Source organism: Diuraphis noxia, unplaced genomic scaffold (assembly GCF_037042655.1).
Source record: "Diuraphis noxia isolate RWA-SAM2 unplaced genomic scaffold, SU_Dnox_SAM2 contig0003, whole genome shotgun sequence".
In the NCBI taxonomy this organism is placed as follows: Eukaryota; Metazoa; Arthropoda; class Insecta; order Hemiptera; family Aphididae; genus Diuraphis; species Diuraphis noxia.
In genome coordinates this window covers 53,582,542-53,604,612 of record NW_028301713.1, presented here as the reverse complement: position 1 = coordinate 53,604,612, position 22,071 = coordinate 53,582,542, and the positions used below count along the sequence as shown (strand labels likewise).

Here is a 22,071-nt window from a genome sequence, read left to right as displayed (position 1 = left end):
GGAGTATTACAAATAGTTTTTTAGTTCATATTATTTGGGTGCATACATCATATGTATGTATACACAAAATAAACAATGGATATGTCGCGATCACTCAAATGTCAAGTTGCGGATCGTTATTTCGTTATTATTTGACTATATTATATACATAAACATAACTACACAAGTAAACACAAGTATTGAATATTTTTTAAGTTTTTATTTTGGATGTATTTGTTGTAGTACTCATCCATTTCGTCAATACAAAATTCATGAAAACCAAATGAAAAATGTAAATGGATAGATATAGAATTCATATACCGCGGCTATAATATAACCATAAACATTGATAATAATTTCTATTTTTATAATTTTCAGTTTAGAAAAATTACATACGATTTAATATAAGTACCTATATAACCATAATAAAGTTATGTACCTAGTAATATTATTATCATATAAGCGGTCGTCTATATTGTGTACAAATTATATCCATAGAAAGTCATTTCATCTGAGCATTGAATATTACAATTATTAACCATAGAAAATTTTGTTTTCATCACTGAAAATTTTAATTGAGCCTTATTACTTCCACTGTCTTACACTCACGTGTGATCGTAATACATTTAAGTAATTTCTAAATGAGTACATATTACACTAACAAAAAAAAAAAAAACTAGAGAATATACACCATATATATACCCCCCAGGACTTAATTCACTGCTGAATATAATAATATAATATAAGAGATCAAAAGTAAAATATACAAGTTTGTATTGTCACTTGTTATGCAATTATTGTACGCATATTTTAATACACTTATAATATTCCTAATGTTCTAACATAATATTATTAACATACACATTTCAGTGCTGTGGCATTTTTAAAATATTCTAATATCTACCGATATGTACCTAATACCAACGATTATGTGCATATTAAGCATATAATATAATCCAACGATCCTTTCTATTATTAATGGGCCCACACGCTCCCATCTTCCACCTTGTATAGGAGTAAATTCTTTTGCAACATTCGTACATGATCCTTTTCTTTTCGGTTTACCTGTTGTAAAGAACGAGGAGCGGTACAGAAAAAAAGACGAAAAAAATGAGAAAAAAATGTCGCTACAATAGCAGCCGTGCTTCGAAATCGACCTAGATGACCGCCACCGTAGTCGTATATTATATAAACAGCTGTGCAGTTGGCGGTGTACCGCCCGTCATTCGGAGGGCTAAATTATTTTACGACCGTGATGACGACGGACGCGGCACGGAGTCATAATATGAATGCGTTACATATAATATTATTATATATTATACAAATATATATATATAGGTAGGTATTTACACACATAACAACACTATATATTATATGATATATATATACTGCAGCGATACGATAATATTACATATAGCACAACAAAACGTCTTCTGATTTCACGGAGTCCCCATTGAATTCTTGTTAACGCCGCCGGATCCGTTTCAAGTATATATACAAATGCACAGAAAGAGAGAGAGAAATAGTGAGAGAGAGAGAGATTGAGTGAGGAGGGAGATGTGCTATGTTATTTGTGGGTATGTAGAATGAAAAACTAAAAACGCATACATAATATATACATGTATATTATAACACATAATATACGCATATGTCTAAACATACGACCTCCTCTACCATATATTGGTCATAATATAATATATATACCTACAACAATAATAATATTATAAAAACATTTCACCCCGAGGACCATAAATTTGACGTTCAGCCTACTAACGAGTGACCGCCAAAGGAATTTTGGGAGAGATCTATATTTTACGTGTGATGTGCGCGACGCCACGCGCGGGGTGGAAGAAGAAAAAAAAACGAGACGAAAAAACGGTCATTCCTTTTTCCCTCCATCTGTTGTCTTCTGTATTATGTATCGTCGTCTCGGTTGTTAAAAAAACGATAGAGTATCGTCCCTCCTCCGTGCCCTTTCCACGGGAAGACGGTTTTCTATATATTAGGTATATCTTTTCACCACTGGTGCGTGTACTCTATATCGCACGCTCTCTGTTGTCCGACTTAGGGTCCGTTTCAGACTTTTAGGTATATAAAATAATAATATATTATGTATATTGTACATAAGTGTGATAATATATATATATATATACTTTTTTCGCCCCAAAGAAGCCGCCCCGAAGACCGTTGCGTAAATTATCTTTTCAACGTCCTTGTACCATTGTACGGGGCCATTGTAATCGCGCGCGCCCGTACACACACACATGACCCGGCGCTTTCGCCGTTAAAAGGTTTTATGACTTCCTTTTACAATACACGTACATAATATTATATATTATAATGTGCGCCAGTTTGAATTGCGTGCAGTGTACATCTCACACGGGCCGAAAACGTGACATTTGAGGTCTTTATACGTTATCTAAATTATTGTCGTCCTTTTCCCGCGAATAGGCATATACCTAACATACAGATTTTGAAATTAGTTTCGGAGCGGCACAACTACATACGGTTTTGAACGTTCTTGTAATATATGATGTGATTCTGTTTGTATACAATAATATTACATTATAGGTATCTAATATGAGGCTCACAACAAAAATATAATATATCGGTATATATTGTGTTATTCAACAACCCTAAACGACCCGACGAATTCGCTGCACCGTGAGGTAGGTATATGTATGAGTTTTCCGACTATATACCCGATGACGTGTTCTTATTTTATTATTCTTATTGACATTACTCGGAACTTGAAATAATGGAAATCCGAAATCGTATATAGGTACTACACCGGAACGGATCTACAAAATATAAAGTGGTGACATTGTCATTATTTTGTTTTTAGTAAGCCGGGCGGCGGCGGCGTTAAGTCTCATAAAGGTTTTGTTTTTCAGCACTAATACCGCACCGGTGAAGATTCGAGCAGCGGTATACTTCTGAAGATTTCCAAGTGTTAAGACCATTATAATTTATAGGTACAAAATCGTCGCACAATGATGTACACCTATTACCTATTACAAATAAACGAACAAAAAAAATTTCGAATTGATTTTTTTTTGTCTCCTCCGTAGAAGAAATAACTGGGTAAAGATATAATAACCTTCTAGCGACTATATAACCATAAATAATCGGGAATTTAAAATCCATAGACAGTTTATACGTAATGTTGGGTTTATACTCGACAAGACAAATGTCATTGGTTGATATGTTTTTTTCCACGAATTTAAAATATCCACATAATATGAAATGTAGAAGTTTATAACAGAAAATTAAATGAATCTGCAGAAACAGTGACAGAGAGCAAATATAACACTCGGATACAAATCCGATCTGACCCTGATTGATGTCGTACAAAAAAAATTTTAAAATTCAAGTGAAGAGTGTTTAATTAAGCGTAATGCACCTATTTTACCTCCTGAGAACTTAAATAATTTAGTTTTTTCTAATAACTTTTTAAATATAAAAATCCTTTTTCTATTAATTTTTAATTTACATTCATAATTATGCCTAACATAGTAAATATTAAATACCTATACTGAGAAATCTGTCGTTGTGTCGCACTGTAGTATTAATTACTGACGTGGGTATACAATCTCGAAAGAACGGTTATATAATAATTCTATCATCTACATTAGATGTACCTAACACAACTTTTAATAATTTGTAGATTCGTTTGACTAATCTATATCTATTGATTCATTTTTAGCATGTAAAAATATAATTGTTTATTGTATTGTTATACATATGTACCTACTTATTAGATTCATAGTTTACTTGCATTGTAAAACAATAACATTTAATAATAATAATCGCAATTAAAACTTTAAAATCGACTGCTTGTGATAAATTATTTAAAAAAGCTAGGTATGCACTATAACAAACAAATACACATTTCCTGTAACTTCAAAGCTTTTTACTTGGATATAATATTTAAAATGAAACTAATGTATAAATATCATTTAATTCTAATTCGCATTAAATAGTACATTTTTTCAAAATTAGTTATGTTTTAATTGTATCTTGTCATATTCATCATTATTCGTGTAAACAGAGATTTCATAAATTGATGGTTATGAGGTGTTGGGGGAATCCTCCCATAGCTTATATTGGTACTAATAGTATTTAGCACCTAGTGAGCTACGCTTCTTTGAGCGCATCCCTACATTCTGCAGTATACTAAGGATGTAAAAATTACAAAAACAAATGAACATTTACTTTTTTTGATACCCGAAAAAACTGAATACCTATCGTTTTACAAATAGAAGGTATAAGTACAATATTTTTAAAATTTTATATAGTATAGATTAAATGTAATATATTTACAAAAATCTATATTGATGTGTTACAGTTGAAATAAACGTTTATTTCCATTTATATTGGTATTATTTAATAAGATTTTCTTGTTAATACTCATTGATATATGCCTTTTTTTTTCCAGTCAGGTCCGAAACAAAGATAGCACTGAACGTGTTGATACTTACAGCACAGATTTTGCAGTGTTTTGTGGTCGCCGTGTGAATGAGGGTGCGTGGTGTAGCCATACATATAGTAGTAATAGAATAGGTACAACAGTTAAGGTAGGTATATTTAACATGAATAAAAAAGTATATACATATATCTTCTACTATACTATACATACAGTAATCATTATTGTGGTCCTCATTGATTTCAATGAATATTTGTGGTATATGTCTCACTCCGCAGGCGACGACTGAAGCAGCAGAGTATAATATAATTATCGTGCGTGCGGTATTGCAGGGAACGCCGGTAGCGGTTTGAATTCATTTGGTACCTACATATGAATTGAACACATTTTCTTAGTAATAATAATAAAATGAATCTTTTAAAGGCGCGTCGAGTGCGTATATAATACTTCCATTGTGCTGCACTTCACTCATCTAAAGAATAAAGGCAGTATTACACAGGTATAGAACATATACGTTTGCTATGAGGGTTTTTAAATTTGTGTGAAATTTAAACGATTTTATGAGAATGCATCGCCACACATAAATCAAACGTCCGGTATAATATAAATGATATTAACACTTGTATACATATTGTGTACCCACCTAATACGAGTCAAGTCCGCCACATGACGTGCTGTGCGTAAAATAGGATTGTGCGTGTTATTAGCATCCCTCGCGCGCAATGCGGGGGCGGTGGTATTATAAATATATATATTTTGTTGGCGAACACACAGAAGGGACCTGCTGCAAAATGTCAATCAAACGGGGCCTACCTACCTTAAAAAAAACCAACCCGTAAACCCATATCCCACGCGTGTATTATTGTATTTTGGGGTTATTAAAAAATCATTGACTACCGACGCCATTGTGCGTGCGACAGCTAGTGGTTGACTGGGAAACCGTATTTCTATTGTTATTTTTTTTTAAATATTTTTTGCCAGTATGCGAAAATAACAACGGTACAATATAAATAGCACAGCGTGATGCGCACACCGCGCGTATGTCGCTCGCCGGTATACCAAACTTCTGCTGGTGTTGCAAAAAAGGGGCAACGCGAGTGTTTGGTAAAAAAAAAAAAATTATAAACCGGAAAATATAATAATGAAAACGAGCACAGTATAATATAAGCCACATAAATATAATATAAACGCATAATATATGTTGTACACACACTCCTTCTATTTACTGCGCAGATAATGCGCTTACCTGCAAATAAATATATATACGTACGTATATACATGTGTTCATGAGGACTTGTGCGTGCAGGAGAACCGGACGTATCTTATACATTTGTATAGTGGTAGTGGTCACTTACCATCGAATCATTCATCAGTGTCGTCCCGACTCCACGTGACAACTAAATAATAGATACTATTTATTATATTATACATAATATAACTATCGACTAATATAATAATATATAACATAATAATATTGTTTGTGTGGTGGTATTGCAGATGCCTGACAATAATTCGGATATTTTCAAGGAAACGGGTTGGCATCATATTAGTTCTGTCATGACTCACGACTTCTAGATTTTTGCACACTATAGCTGCAATCTTTATTCCTTTTAAGTCAAAAACTCAAAAGTAATGTAATATTATACCGTAAGTATTTCCGTACACATATTGTATACATAATAATATCATTATAAGTATATTGTTTGAACGCCATATACATGTAGCGACAGTATAATTACACTTCAGCACGACCTACATGCAGGGACGCCAAGTTAAATATGCATGTGCCTATAAGTCATAATTATATGACTTGTGGAAAAAATGTATGTTTGTTTTGTATGTATATTGCATTCCTAAAAAACTATTGATTACATTTTACGTGGTTTATTATTACAGACGTTTGAATATTAATTCGAACACATACTCCGATATTTATCTGATTATCTGTCTATAATTGTCTATAATTGATTAAAATTGAATTAATTAGTTATTATTTGTCGTTTTTGACGATTTTGTTTTTTCGTTCTCTGTAATATGTAATTCGTTAGTTGTGTGGTTGTATTTATTTTGACAAATTCGTATATTGTTTCGAAACAATTCTTATGCGGCCCTCACACGATCAATATTACTGACACTATGAATATTGACAGTATTTACTTTACTGACAGTATAGTCCTCAAACGGTCATTACGAATTACAGTCAATACTCAGTATTTTTTACTTTCACAGTAGTTCAGATCGATTGTTGTCTATTGATATTGTCGTTAATTTTTTTCAATTCTTTCCGAAAATTGCTTCTTAATGTATTAATTTTTTTTTTTACATCTTCAATTGTAGAGTCATTTTTCAAATGTTTATAATAAACTAAGAGTTTTTTATAGGCAGAATTTTTTTTATCTCTATTGGAGTACTCTTTACAACGAACATCCCACAATTCGGGCAATTGTTTGTACTCTAAAATAAAATCACGCAAAATGGACCGATCGCGGCATTCGCGGGTTGTGATTTCACTTCCGTCATCCATCGCTGCGATGTCAATACTGACGAAGTGTCAATATCGACCTCACACTATCAATATTATCATCAGTAAACAAATACTGACGACTCGATATCCGAATTTTTCATCAGTCATCAGTATCGTTTTTCCATACTGACAGTACATCAGTACTCACATTACACGATCAATAATACTGTCAGTATCAAAAATACTGTCAGTAAAATTGATCGTGTGAGGGCCGCTTTAAGCATATAATTTGTACTGTTAAGTATATACAATATTATAGGGTGCAGATACGGGTACTGATAAAAATATGATTTAATACAAGAGCATAATATTTTGTAGTCAAATTTCTATCGAGACTGTCACTAACACTGTAAGCTAAATATTAGGATCCACATGGAAATCGACTATATTTTAGTCACTAATATAATTAATGTTAAAATTATGTTCATATTGTTCATAACAATCATAACTAATCAATAATCATTTATTCCTGTACCTAAATTACTGTGTATCAGTGTACTCTGGAATTTGAATGTTTAAATAATCAAATTTCAGATAAACGCGTAGAACTACCCTGTATGCATACGGTATTGCTAAATTATGCGATAATGCAACATGTTAACGAAATGAGTAAGTGCAGCATACAACTTTCGTGTATTATTCATCAGGAACTACAAACATTCAAACCTTATTTGTATGCCATGTTCGCAGCGCACATACCTACCTACTATAAATTATATTATAGAATAAAAATATCGGTCTTGTAAGAAAATATTATTTCTTTAAAATGGCGACTCACAATGTTTATCCACGGCTCACGATCATCCCGATGCGTAGGCATATAAGTATATATACAACCCGCACCAGCAAACTTCCGGTCACATACAGACACAGGTAATAAACTATACACAGGTAATAAACTATACACAAATAATAATAATAGATTACTTCGTGGATTTCCAATTAAATACTTAAATTTATGTGAAATTTTTTAATTATAAATAGTTAAAAGTTTCATACCTATTATAGCCATCATATAAGTGGCGTATCTACATAGTGGAATTTTAGGTTCATATAAATATCGCATGCGTATTACTTTTCGTATGTACTATAATGTATATCATACACCCATAATCCACGTGGATTGTACGTACCTATATTGATTTAATGTATTTATATTGATGTCAAATCTAAGAATTTTCGTTTTTTGATAAACTATACCTGTATGAATATAATTTAAATTGTGAACGTGCTGATAACTGCATCAATGCTTAAGAGTTATGTTCACACATGCTACATGCATGATTTTTTTTAAAGTTTGTTTGGTACGTGCTTAAAAATGACTATGAATAATAATTATATGTAATAAATTTATAAATAATAGGCTGTATAATAAAAGAAAAAATATAATATCTATATGTATATTGATTTTTTAATAATTATTTCTTGCCTCTTGGACATATTATATATGTTTTATTGTTTTACAAAAATAATTCAAATCCCATTGGATACAATATCTATACGGACAAGAAGAGATCAAATATATGATTACATAGTTATTTAAATTTTATACTAATGATTAATGAATAACTCTATATTATAGTACAGAGGTATATTAAAAGTTTTTCATCCCACGGCTTCTTTGTGTCTTCACAGTTCACGATATTTGACGGCTTCCAAATCATTGACTGCTTTTTAATCAATGGCGACGGTCAAAGGATACAATACGAGTGATAATAATGAATAACGATAACAAGACATCAGCGAAAATTCGTACCCACATGATAATGATATCAATGGCTATCGATAGCCACATATTTGGCTATAATATTACGTACTAAATTATAGATGTATAATACTATAATACGCTTTTGCTTTACAAGTATTCTAAACTGTAGGCATAGTTTTTTTATTTTATAAGGAGTAGTGACCTAAAATTGTATATAACTATATAAGTACTTAGTAGGTTTGTGTATTATGTAGGTTTAAATCACGGTTTGCGCCGCGGAAGTATGCGTAAGCAGATCCTGCGGCGTCCTCGGTTCAAAACTGGAGAAAAAAAAATGTCACGGATATAGATGCTATGATTGCATAACGGCCTATATATATTGGATCACAGCGCTGATCGCTGTTCTTATCAAATCTGACAAAAAGTCGCATATACAAGCGTCCTCTACAGCCATTATTATAGCTGAACTCTTATACCATGTTGATGTTACCATACAAATAATAATAATAATTAGACAATAATTAACAAATAAACAAATATAATTCATTAATTTACTCTAAAATATGATTATTATGACATGGAATCTTAAAAAAGCAAGAGACTTATAAACATTGATGTTGTACTTAAATTATACATTATAGAGACACTAGTGTGACATTTTCTTTTAATTCTTGATAAGAACATTCAGAGCCGTCAATCCGTGCTCGTTGCGCAACCATAGTATCTATATTCGTGGTTTAAATCTATAACTGAATTATTTTGCTGAGTGAATATTATCGATTACCTATTAAGTTGTTTTATAGTTTTATACGATGTACACATGATACTATAAGCACTATAAACATTCAGCATGCATGGTCACGTGTTATAGCCTTATAATAGGTGTACGAAAGCGGTTGATACAGCAGCAAGTGGACTCGGAAAACGGGGAAACACATAACTGTAACTACTACAGTGAAGTACAAGGTTGGTAATTACACACAGATATTAAAAATAATCGATGTAACAATTTTTATTTATAAAAGGACGTCACGAAGTACAAAATATGTCTGATAAGTGATAATATAAATTATATAAATATATTGTAATAGGTCAATTAGTGTTGGGTCTAAACTAAATGATTAAATGACGCAATATAATTAATGTCTTCGCTTCTGTACGTCGTTCGCACGGTCGCACGTGTAGTCAAATAACTATAAGTTTGGGTTTTTCGTTGTGCATTTAATTTGAAACCAGCAATTTTTCGTCTCTACCTTTTATGAAAAATCTATGACCACCCAACACCAATATTGTGTATGTTGTTTATAAGTAATAACTTATAACTAATTTATTGTTATTTCTGTTTTTTCGAATACAATATCATAATAGTATAATACATTAATACTGTAGTCTGTAGTATTCCTACAACAAATAATAATATTTTAACAGTTTAAAATCTTAATCTTAATCTTATGCAAATTGTTAGTTTGTTACAATTATATAGCAATTAATAATTATGGTTTATTAGTTTAAAATACCGGTTACGGTAATATAAAATAATTTGTACATTTACGATTAAAATTAAAAATACTTATTAACACTATAGTTCAATAATTATTAGTCTTATACCCATAAGGCCATAAAATTATAGAAATGTACAATTTTAATTTTAATATAGTTACATCTAATATCATGTATTTGCAGTTTGTGTATTGACTACGAATATTTCAATTTTGATATTAATAAATGGTTTTTAATTTTAACTTTTAGATAATATATTCTTAACACTAGCCATAATTGAATTACCAAAATTGTTGATTATCTAATAATTATTGGTGAAAGCCGATAGGTATAGCCGTATAGGTACACCTAATTATTGTTAATATTTAAAATGTTAAGATTTTATAAGTCGAGAGGGTGTGTGAAAACTATAGCTAATATCGTTAAAATCAATTGCATTAGGAATATCACAGGTATATTTATGTGGTGAAACAAATTTTTATTATAAAAATATACTATACAAATACAATGAAATGAAATGATTAAAGTTAATAAAATATTTTTTTAGATTACCTCATGATATGGCGTGCAGAATATAACCCGTTATTAGATCCCTACTACAGATATATCTTTTTTAACTAGCTTTAATAGCGATAATTAATTTAAATAGTTGTTTATTAGTACAGAAACAATATGAACTAACTTTTTAAAAATGAAAATTTAAACTTAAAATGCTTATAAAAAAATAATCTCAGATAATCTCTACGAAACTATAGGACTCTATCCGATACAAAAAAAAATATATGAAATCTACAACTCCATATAATTTTAGTTCATACTAAATATCTCTGTATGTGCATAATTATTTTAAATTAAACTTTAGTTGTAAAATCAAAAATATCTATAAATAGCTCATAAAGAGACAAATACTTCGAAAACCATTATATCGTGTGTAATAAATAATAATAGTGTCAAATGTCAAGTATCTATTTTTGTTTGTTTTTGAATTACAATAAATCGAGAAAATTGTTATTTTATCAAATTTCGTCAAATTTTAAAATGTAGGCTCATAAAAAATATTTGTTTTTAGTATCGAATGTATCATATGTATTTAATTTTCAAATCTAAGTTATAAATATTAAAGAATATTAATTATTATGCCATAAATAATTTTAAATTTTCGTAATTTTGATGAATTTCGTCAAAATTCTAACTATAAACACTTAAAAAAAAATGTATATAAATATATATATTGAATATTTTTTAATTAGTAATTTTAAAATGAAACATCTTATAATGAACCTTGTATTACGTTTTTAAGTTTTATGACCGTACAAAAGTTTTTTTTACCGAAAATTATAGAAAAAATGTCTAAATAGCTCAAAAGAGTTTAACTATTAAAAAAATATTATCATCGTGTATAGAAAATGTTAATATACACATTAAATGAAAATTTGAAGTAATATTTGTTTTGGAATAAATTCAGAATAATAAAATTGATTTTGTTTAATATGCTAATTTGCGTAAAAATGATCTCCCCTCATGGTTATTTTGAAAATTAGGTACTGAACATTTTTACTAACGAATTTGTACTGACTTGGCCAATTAGAATAATTTTGGTACCAGTTGTAACCAGAAACAGTTCCCAAAGTTGAAAATTGAATCATTTTAACTTCCCCATGAGGTGAGGTTACATATTTTAAAACCATATGCATTCTTTGCTCAAAATCTATAACAGTCGCATATTATCATTATAAAATCAATAAGTTCATGCTTTGCTTACAATCTAACATGAATGTATTATTTTATTGGTGTACCTAGTACCTACATGTCATATTTCGGGGAAAAACTGCAATATATACGGGTGGTGTTCGATAACCCAAATAGTTATCGTCGACAAAACGTTTACAACAAGTTATGACATTATAACTTCTATATTATTATAGTATGGTATTCAAACGCCAACAGAGCTCGTATCCATGCTTCTCACACGATTATAATATTATTATAAAATATTATGCATAATATGTATATTATATAAACTTAGCTATAATCTATTAAGCTATATGGTTGAGTAGTTATCAATTTATCATAATTAATTTAAGATAAATGGTAAATTAATTAGATTTTTTAAATTCAATTGCCTTACCGCCTAAAAAAGTTTGATCCTCCTCGATTGGCGATTACGTATTGTACTATTGTCTACTGCTTGTACTACTACAGTTGTACACCATGTACTGCAAGGCCAAGGTGATATTTAAAAATATGTTCAGATTGTTGTATTTATGTTTCATTAGTAACAATACTATTTTAATTTATATTAAGACGTATTATATAATAGTATCTCATAATTATCAAGATAAACGCGTAGGTATTGACCAAAAATCCGGTAGAGTATATTATACGGGCGTACTCAATTCATTTCTAAATATATACATATACGACTATCAGTATTCAGTATACCTATTATTATTACAGACTATACAGTCTTCATCGTGACTTATTCCAAGATATGCCGCATTTTCAACTTGTTCATGATACTGGCATATTGCGTGATGTTGGCCTTCACATTAATCTTTTATAATATATCGTTTAGCATAGGAACAAGTGTATAATTTAAATATTTTATTACATATTGTCTAATATATTTAAGTTGGTTATGCTATACAAGAAAAAAATATAAATATTAATGATATAAAAGCATATATTCAAATTTCAGAGGTTTCTACTATTTTTCAAATAGCAGGTTGCTACGGGTGAGTTGTTTTATATTATTTGCTTATAATACTATTTATTTATTTAAATGGTATCTATTTTATATTTATTACTAAAACGCGCAGAACATACCTAATTACTATTGATTTTATAATTTTGTTAATATAGGTACCTATAATACATATACATGTATACCTATGTTTTTATCGCTAATATACTATTATCTACATGACTATATAAATACATAATAATATAATAGTAGATAATTAGCCAGTTAGGTATTTCTAAGGTTATATTATATTACAAATCAATACTAGTAATATTAAGGTATTAAGTAAAATAATAATTATAGATGAACCATGTACAATTGTAGTAGAATTATAAAATGCATATACATTATTGGGTATTTATAGTCTTAAGTCAATGTAATACAAATAATAATAATAAAAAATAATAGGCTATGTGTAATGTGTATGTATATAGGTATTAGATATAAATTTGATATTAGTACCCTACCTATTAATCGATTTTAACATTATTTAGTTACTATTTAATCGGCATACTATATACTATTTTCCAAATAAGAATAATTAATAGTACGTAGTACTTATTAAATTTAATATTACATAATTACATAATTCAAAGTATATTTTAGAACATTCATAAATATTGTTTTGAAAGGCAATTAATATAGAAATATTAATTATTTAAAAAATATTTTATTCTCGAGGATTGAAATTGACAGGTAAAGTTGTTGGGTGGGGGCAGTAAATATGTATTGTATCGTATATTTATTATACTTAATATCCATTAATGTATAATAGGTAATCGAATCCACGGCGAATGAGGTATATTATTATATAGGTACTTAATATAAACATTTGCATCACTAGTTCCTTTAAGGGGCTTATCTAGACCAAATAGTTACAGGTAACAAGAATAAAGCGGTGCCTTCATATAATTTTATCTGTGATTGAACATAAAAAAGCACAAATTAATTTATAGGTTTATATGTTATAATATACTTAAATATTAAAACTACACGTCTATACCTATTATATATATATATATATATTTATCATCTTCAGTAGTGGCTGATTACAATAAATTACGAAAATACGATTGTAATTATGTGTATTCAAATTTAACACATCTATTACAGTAACCGTCTAGAAGTTTAAACATCATCTTATGGACAGACGTATAGCAGAACGTTGTCCACTTTTTAATTTTAATTTTTGTCTGAAGACTATAGTACATTACTAAAAATGACCGATCATGATGAACTTCAAGGGAGATTTCTGCAGGTTGCAAGTTAGATCTATAGTTATAGTATATTTTACATCATTTATATTATGTTCTAAGATGCACGTGTCTGCATTGTCAAGTTAGATAAAGAAAAAATAATGAAAATCCTAAGATTATTTTAATCAAATAATGTTGTTTTGCATAAGTTTATAATTATGATTACCAAAAAGTTAACCGTTTCCACTTTGAATTGTTTTTCGCTGTATTTAGGTAAATAATGAGGTGCTGTTAAATTCAAATTAAATACATCTATTACCTACCTATACAGATTATAATGACTTAAAATGACTATAACGTACTGATGTAACCAGCTTGCTAGCTTTCTTAATTTCCGAAGCTCAACCATGCTGTTCGGCACGCAGTGGGTTGCCATCATATTGTGAAATACAAACTATTTTGTTTTTCCCGCACGAGTGCGAATTATTGTTTGGACACGGCGTAATAATATATATTAGGTTGAACAACACCTAGATATAAGTTTTATGTAGTTAAAATAATGAAATTTCTTCCATACGTTTGAGTTATACGAGTACATTATCAAATTTCGAAAAACGCTGTCAATGGTATAGATGACCTGAAGCCGAAGCAGAAGCCCTCCAGGTACGCCACCGCTACACAGTATACGCATAGTACCTACTTTGCTATAAGAGGTATAAAGGCTTAACTAGCTAAAACGAGCTTAGGATAGCTAAAACAAATATAGATAGGAGTCATCGGCCCCACCCAGCAAGTATACCTATTATTATAGCAATAATAATTCGAGAGCGGCGTCGTGTCGCTTGAATCATGCGTCGTATATAATATTACATATACGCAGGTCACCTTATACCGCGAAGTGTATAATATTATTATAATTTATTCGGTATTTATTATTATTATACAACGCGCGTTTTCGGAGTTTATGATGTACCTATAAAATATAAGTCCGTGCAGCGGAGCCCGCGTCGTCCGTAACCGCGGTATCCTCTTGGTAGCCGCTCGGGAAAAACCGGTCGGCCACCGTTGAGGCGGCGTCGTCGTCGTCGTCGGAGGCAACAACTGGCGTTCGTAATAAGGGTAGGGCGGCAAGAGAAGAAACAATCAAGCGACACAAGCGGTCGACGTCTCCGCTGCGTCCGTGCCGCGCGCCTACGTAAACGACGGCCGCGCGGTGTGCGTGGTGGCGCGCCCAGTGGCCAACCAGAACGCTAACGGGCGTGGCCTGCACCGGCTTCCGTGCGTTTCCCAGGGCACCCATTGGGTCCCCGGCCGCGGCTGCTCGCGCCCATGCACCCGCCGCCGATGACGACGATCGGGTAGCGCACCCGAGGAGCAGCCGAACGCGCGCGCGTCGATCCGGTGCGGTGTACTACTACTACCGCCGCCGTCGTCGAATACAACAACGTCGCCGCCGCGCCTGGTTGTTACCGTCGTCGTCGTCCTCATCGCTGCTGTTGCTGCTGCTGCTGTTGCCGCCGCCGCTCCTGCTGCTGTTGTTGTTGCCGCCGTCGTAACATACACACTCATACACACACACACGTACGCGCGCGCACGTTACACACACTCGCGACCGTCGCCGTGTGGAGAGACCGCTTCTGACTTTCGTGTGCTACAGTCCAGTGAGTTCCGCAATAATCACCACTTACCGCGGTCGTCTTCTTCTTCGCCGTCTTCGTCGTCGTCGTCGTCGTTGTCGTTGTCTTAAAATATTTAGTGTACTTATATTATTATATGCTTGCATTAAATAATATATAATATAATATTATTTGTATTCACGTATATAACGGTGCAGTGCACGAAATATAATATATTCGTGCCTATACAGAATATAATTCACACGAGCCTTGTAAGTATTAAAAATTATTTTATTTCAAAATTAATTTTTTTTTGTCTTACAATCATACTCTGCTCGCCGTCCATTTCTATTTTTTCTTTTTTTTTTTTTTACTCAGTTTTTCACTTCACCATCGTCTTGACTTTTATTTATAAATACATATTTTAAAGGTATAGTTAAGTTTGCGTAAAGATTTATATTATATTATCCATTACGAGGTGCGCAATATAGGCGCTAAATAGGTGCATATATAATGTCAGCTATTATGTAAATTTAATATTATAATATATCGTGTATGCAACGTACACATCCGATTTGATCGTGTCAACCCGTTGATTACGGTTGGTGCACGCGAAATACATCGTAATGGACTACCGGTGTTCGTCGACCGACCCGGTGCGTAACCGCGGTAGTAGTTTACCGGTGGTGGGGACGAATTAATGGCGGCCACCGCGGCTACCGGTGTTCGGTCGGCTACCGGACTCCGCCTATACCCCTTTACTCTTCACCTCCGCGTGATCGTTTTCCACTGCGCACAACATCCGCAGCCGTCGGACACGAACAAAACCGCTCCTCTCCGGTCGGAAAATTTCAATTGGTATACCGACTAAATTATATTATTGTATTACATAATATAATATTAAAATATTATTCATTATTTTCTCCACGTCACGATGGTTTCAATCTCTCGCGTGCTCTCGTCGTCCACAGGGTAGTTCGTTCGTATACATCGTGTTCCGTTTGTTGTTTATAGTCTACAAGACGTGGTCATATTATTATAGAGCGGAATACCTCATATTAGTTGTTGGCTTCCATAATATAACAAGCCTTTCGGATTTTTACGACAGATATTATACCTAGGTACGTTTATTCCGCTGCATCGTTGTTTAGGTATCTGTATTATATCCACAGTAAACTTATACCACATAATATTCGCTTCTGGTGACGGCACCGCGACTGTTGATTTATGCTGTAGGCATTGTAGATTATTGTTATTGCGCACTTTTGATTTTTTACATTTAAACTTTTTGTTACTCGACCTAGCTCTGTTTTATAGGTATAATGTATAAAAATTATTTTCAACACACCACTGCGGGTGTTTAAATTACGTCATCTGCCACGTCTGCGCGTTTAAAATAAATAAGGAGCTTTTGTTCCCATCTTTTTCCCAGTTTTATTTGCCATCGATATCAGAATGTTTCTTCTCCGAAGTAAAAGCTACTTTTTTGTTTGGAGCGCCTTGAATTACTCCCGTGCCGCAACAAGTCGGTCACCACTGCAGTATGTGGTCCGCTTCAGGTAGGCGTCGCGTCAATGCGGTGCATACATAGGTATAATACGTATGTAATTGTCGGCACAACTGTCTGATTTCGCTAACTCCTACTCTAAATCCTTGAACGCCACCTGGCTATTGTTGTCTTTTACATAGTATAATATATTGCGTATAGTGTTTGGTTTTTTTTTGACGCACGCGTAACCGCCGAAAACCCATTGGTAATAAATAATAATAATAATAATAATATTGTAATATATGTTATAGTACGATGTATAAAACATAATACAAATACAATGACTTTCATTTTGCGCTTGTGTTGTTTTTATAGCGTTTTGTTTTCGTCGTCGCAGTCCCGGAGCCGTAGCCGCCTGCAATAGATATACGCGCCCGTTAGATCACCGCACGTGTTGGCGGCGCATATTGCAGGATATCGATCTGAAAATCACTACACGTCGTAATATTATTACAATAGTTGTGTACATTTCCTACCCGAGTAACCTTCTCGTCCCGTTTCTAACGAGACGACCGAGATTTGGTCTGAGTCACCGCAGTCGACGGACGTCCGTTATTATATTATTATCGTATAATCAGCTCGTGGAGCGCCAGGCGAGAACGCTGCAGCGGCCCGACCATGTACGCGGTAATACAGCTCGACTCGGAAAACCACAGACTCCGACCCAAGCGGGTCAAAATGGAGTTTGTGTGCAAATACTGCAACCGGACGTTCAACAAACACTATTCGCTGCTGATACACGAACGCAACCATCTGCCAACCGTCAACTACCGGTGCGAGATGTGCTACAAGTCGTTCAAACGGCAGGACAGCCTGCAACAACACAGGTCAGTGTCGAAATCGCATTGAGTCCCTGTATATCATATATATATGATGTATATATAATATACCACCTACTGTATTATATATATTATTATAGTACCTACCTATAATGCACACATTATTTGTATATATTTAAACTATCACTATACTATACTACGCTATACTACTACTATACTTATATCACTCTATATTATGTATTATATACTTACTGTATCAAATATATACTTCGTATTGAAACTGCCGTGTACATATATAATATTGTCGTCATCAACGTTGGATTTGAGGTTGTAAAAGCCGTCTTCTCCTTCTCCCGGAATTCCTTTGAATTTTTATTCACAATCGAAAAATTCTTTAGAATTTCGAATTAGCGGGCTTATTATATAATATTTGTATCGCTAACCGCGGTTGCAGTCTCCAAAAGACCATCTTCGTGACCCAGAACCCGTTGATGACGATAAAATAATTCTACTTATACCTACTATAATGTGTTATATATACCGTGTTATTATATTATACTTAATACTTATATTAATACAAAATGAACTTCTAACGCCATTTTTGGAGTCAAACGCACAACCTATGTATCTACATTAATTAATTAACTATAAATCTGACTAATATAATAAGGTCACTAAAATTCTATTAACATTTGCTTTGAGGTACAAAAACAAAACATGTATATGATGCGATGTATTTGTATTTGGCATCTACGCTCAATAATTTTCTTGATAATAATAATTTGGCACTAACTAACAGGGAATTAAATTGACTTCAAAAATTAGTTGTGTTCATTTTGGATACTTTAATACTTCAAGAATATATGTGAATACATAATATATATTATACAACATACAACTATATTTTTAGAGTATAATTACCTAAATACAAACATTCAGTGATGTTACGTATATATACAAACTCCGTGTACGGTATTACTATATTACTACGGTGGTTGATTTTATTATTACTACCTATATAAGTCTGCGTTCTAAGTATAGGAAATCTTTTCACTTATTTCAATTCTTGTTCTATATATTATCCTCTTGCAGTATTTTCATATTCTATACTTATTACCGTTTTAAAACATGTCGACACATCGCCTGTTAATTTTTTTTGTGATTAAGATGTTAATTTAATTTAATATCTTAATACATTTTAACAATAACAAATAAAATTTAATTTAATTTAAAATAAAAATTAACTTAAATCAATAAAACAAAATAAAAACAACCATTCTTGTCTGTTATTAACATTGGGTTTTGGATTTTTCGCTATTTTTTATTTTTTTTTTAGATGTGGCCACTCAAGGTGAACTACGGATTCTTCAAGACAACCCTTATTTATAAAATCTATACCTACCTAAAAAAAATAAAATCTTTTATAGGCCACATTTCTTACTGTATATTTTAAGCCATAGGTACTATTTAATTCTTCTCTATATTAATAGTATCAATGTAAAAACAAAAAATAAAATAAAATAAAACAAAAGAATTCGGTTCATATAATTTACCTATTCACGTTATTAATATAATAATACGGCATGGTCGCTTGTTTTACTAATACCGGTTTGAGGTCACATCTCACATAGACTTATCTCTATCTTATACTTATGAATGATCTCTCTAAAAAATCAATTCTCATGAAAATATGATCTAATTGTGTGTACTATATATGCCACATATTATTTTCAAATGTTATTCTTCAATGTTTTTTAATTTTAATTTTCTCTCGGACTTCTTTTGTTTATGGTTTTTATTTTTCCAATACAGATCAACTCATAGTCCAAATTACAGAGCTGGGTACGCATTGCAGCTTTGAAAAAATTGTGATATGCTAAATTATTGGCAAATTGTTGTAATGAAGTAAATGTAGATAGACAGACATTAACTAGGTAGTTTTTAAGTTATAGTACTAATAAAGATATATATATATATATATATATTTGAGCAGACTGGTTGTTTTTTTTTTACTTTTCAAATTAAAAAACGAAAAAAACTCAAGTACAATTTTTGAATTTACTATTTTTAAATGTAAATCAATTAATAATTTATTAACAATGTATGTTATCTATAGTAAAATAAAAAGTCGTACAAATCAATATTATATTCCTAATATTTTTATTGTAAAACGTTGATAAAATAATGAGACATACCAATGTAATATTAATTATTGTAGAATAGTAGATCTATGTGAAATCCATGTTATGTATAGAAACTATTCACAAACAAATTCTTCAAGTAAAATTTTTATTTGAATGTTCCTTAATATTTTCTTATTTGAAATTCGCTAGTTAGGCAAATTACAATATAAGAAATACCTTTTGAAATGTTTAACGTTCTAAAAAAAGCGGGATTATCCTACAGTAAAATAATATTACCATTTAATAAGATAAAATATATGTGTTATTGTTTTTTATCTTATATACATATATGTATAATTTGATGATAATTTTATATGAACTAATATGGTTTAGAATTTTGTAAATAATAACCACTTATTGTTAGACATTATTAGATATTTTAAAGTTTTAATTTGTCTGTATCATATGTGTTGATAAAAAAAAATATATATAATTTATTTGTAAATCATAAATGTTGTCAATTTGTTTTTTTATCCTTTGGTAAATAGCTATATACTCCTCCTTTTATTCTCCAATATTAATAATTATTCCATTTATTATATACATATTTTTCTTATTTATAATAAGTATTAAACATCACTTGTTTATTTTACAAAATTATAACTTTATAAAAGTTGTTTATCAAGATACCTTTTGTTAGCTATAAGCTCAAGTTAGAGATATACGAACTATAGGTAAAAATAATATACAATGTTATAAATTGCCGTTTAAATACACAGTGTGCAGTTTATTTTTTTGGGACAAATCTTATATAGAATATACACTATCGGTGTACCTCAGTTTGAATCTATTTTAGTTTCAGTATACCGGATATCCTTGTTCACGGACAAATTAGCGTCAGTGTTTCTAGCTTTGTGAAATAATTCAACCTAGATGGGCCACCGCAAGTCGTAAATTAGATTTAGTAATTAGTATATTTTTGTCGAGCTATAATAGTATTCACCAATAGCTAATAAAACAAAAAAACCTCCCTACTTTATCATACATTTCAGTATTGCATATTTGCATCTTGGTAGGTATAATATTGGGTTGTTATAATAAAATGCAAGTCATAAAAGTTATGCTTATGTTATATCAAGAAAATATTATCCTATAATTTAGGGTGATTAAAATGTTAAAAGGTATTTTTTGAATACGAACTGAAAGTATCATTTTTCAATATTAGTGTTAAGTTACTGTGTACCTATATAGGGTACAACATATGTTTTCAGGTAGAATACAAAATCACGGCGTTCAAAATTGTGTTATTTTAAACGTAAAGGTAAGTGAATATTATTTTTTAATTGTATATATTATGTTATAAAAATTGATATTTAACCATTTTGGCATTTCATAAAAATAATATTCGATAATATCATATAGAACTATAAATCGATACCTAATTGAATTGGGTAAACATGCTAAAAATAATATTTTAAATAGTTTTCCCATAATTTCTTTAATGTAAGTTTAAATGACCTTACCCAGCTCTATTCCTATTTAAAAATGTTGGTAATCTTATGTAGAACACAGGTTTAATAACAATCACGGGCGTGAGATGGCAAAATTGAATTTTATATTTTTAGTTTACATTCATAATAATATATAATAATATTATGTATAAATTAAACGTTTTTAATCGATATAACTGATTAGCGCTATAGGTTGGAGTAGCAATTTACAATTCCTTGAGTGCTTTAGGCAATATTTTACTACTTACCTATACATACATATTAATTCTATTTCGGGCCAATCGTTTTGGAGTTTTTGTTTATTACTCAGTCATAACTTGTCAGTATTTTTATAATACCCATTTCAGGACGGGTGACTCTTGCAAGGCTTTATAAATTATACTGTGAGACATCCGAAAAGGATTATAGGTACGCAGA

General features: G+C 31.2%; 1 protein-coding gene across 5 annotated transcripts; it reads left to right on the top strand.

Annotated features, from left to right (window-relative positions):
• The first annotated feature begins 12,639 nt into the window (after positions 1–12,639).
• On the top strand, positions 12,640–20,655 carry LOC107173735 (protein drumstick-like). Of its 5 annotated transcripts, none has more exons than XM_015524403.2 (3): positions 12,640–12,872; positions 17,557–18,068; positions 19,833–20,655. In XM_015524403.2, the coding sequence occupies exons 2-3, from the start codon at positions 17,860–17,862 to the stop codon at positions 19,879–19,881; spliced, it is 258 nt and encodes an 85-aa protein (XP_015379889.1). In that variant the 5' UTR covers positions 12,640–12,872; positions 17,557–17,859; the 3' UTR covers positions 19,882–20,655. The 5 variants fall into 5 exon arrangements, with proteins under 5 accessions (XP_015379889.1, XP_015379912.1, XP_015379881.1 ...); XM_015524426.2 differs by lacking the exon at positions 12,640–12,872 and adding an exon at positions 15,476–15,964 and having other exon boundaries at positions 19,357–20,655; XM_015524395.2 differs by lacking the exon at positions 12,640–12,872 and adding an exon at positions 15,484–15,964.
• Positions 20,656–22,071: the final 1,416 nt, after the last annotated feature.

Bases quoted from the DNA above. Each gene is read 5' to 3' on its own strand.
- LOC107173735 (XM_015524403.2), top strand. From the start codon at position 17,860: ATGTACGCGGTAATACAGCTCGACTCGGAAAACCACAGACTCCGACCC. The intron at 18,069-19,832 runs GTCAGTGTCGAA...TTTCCAATACAG, and splicing joins GACAGCCTGCAACAACACAG to ATCAACTCATAGTCCAAATT.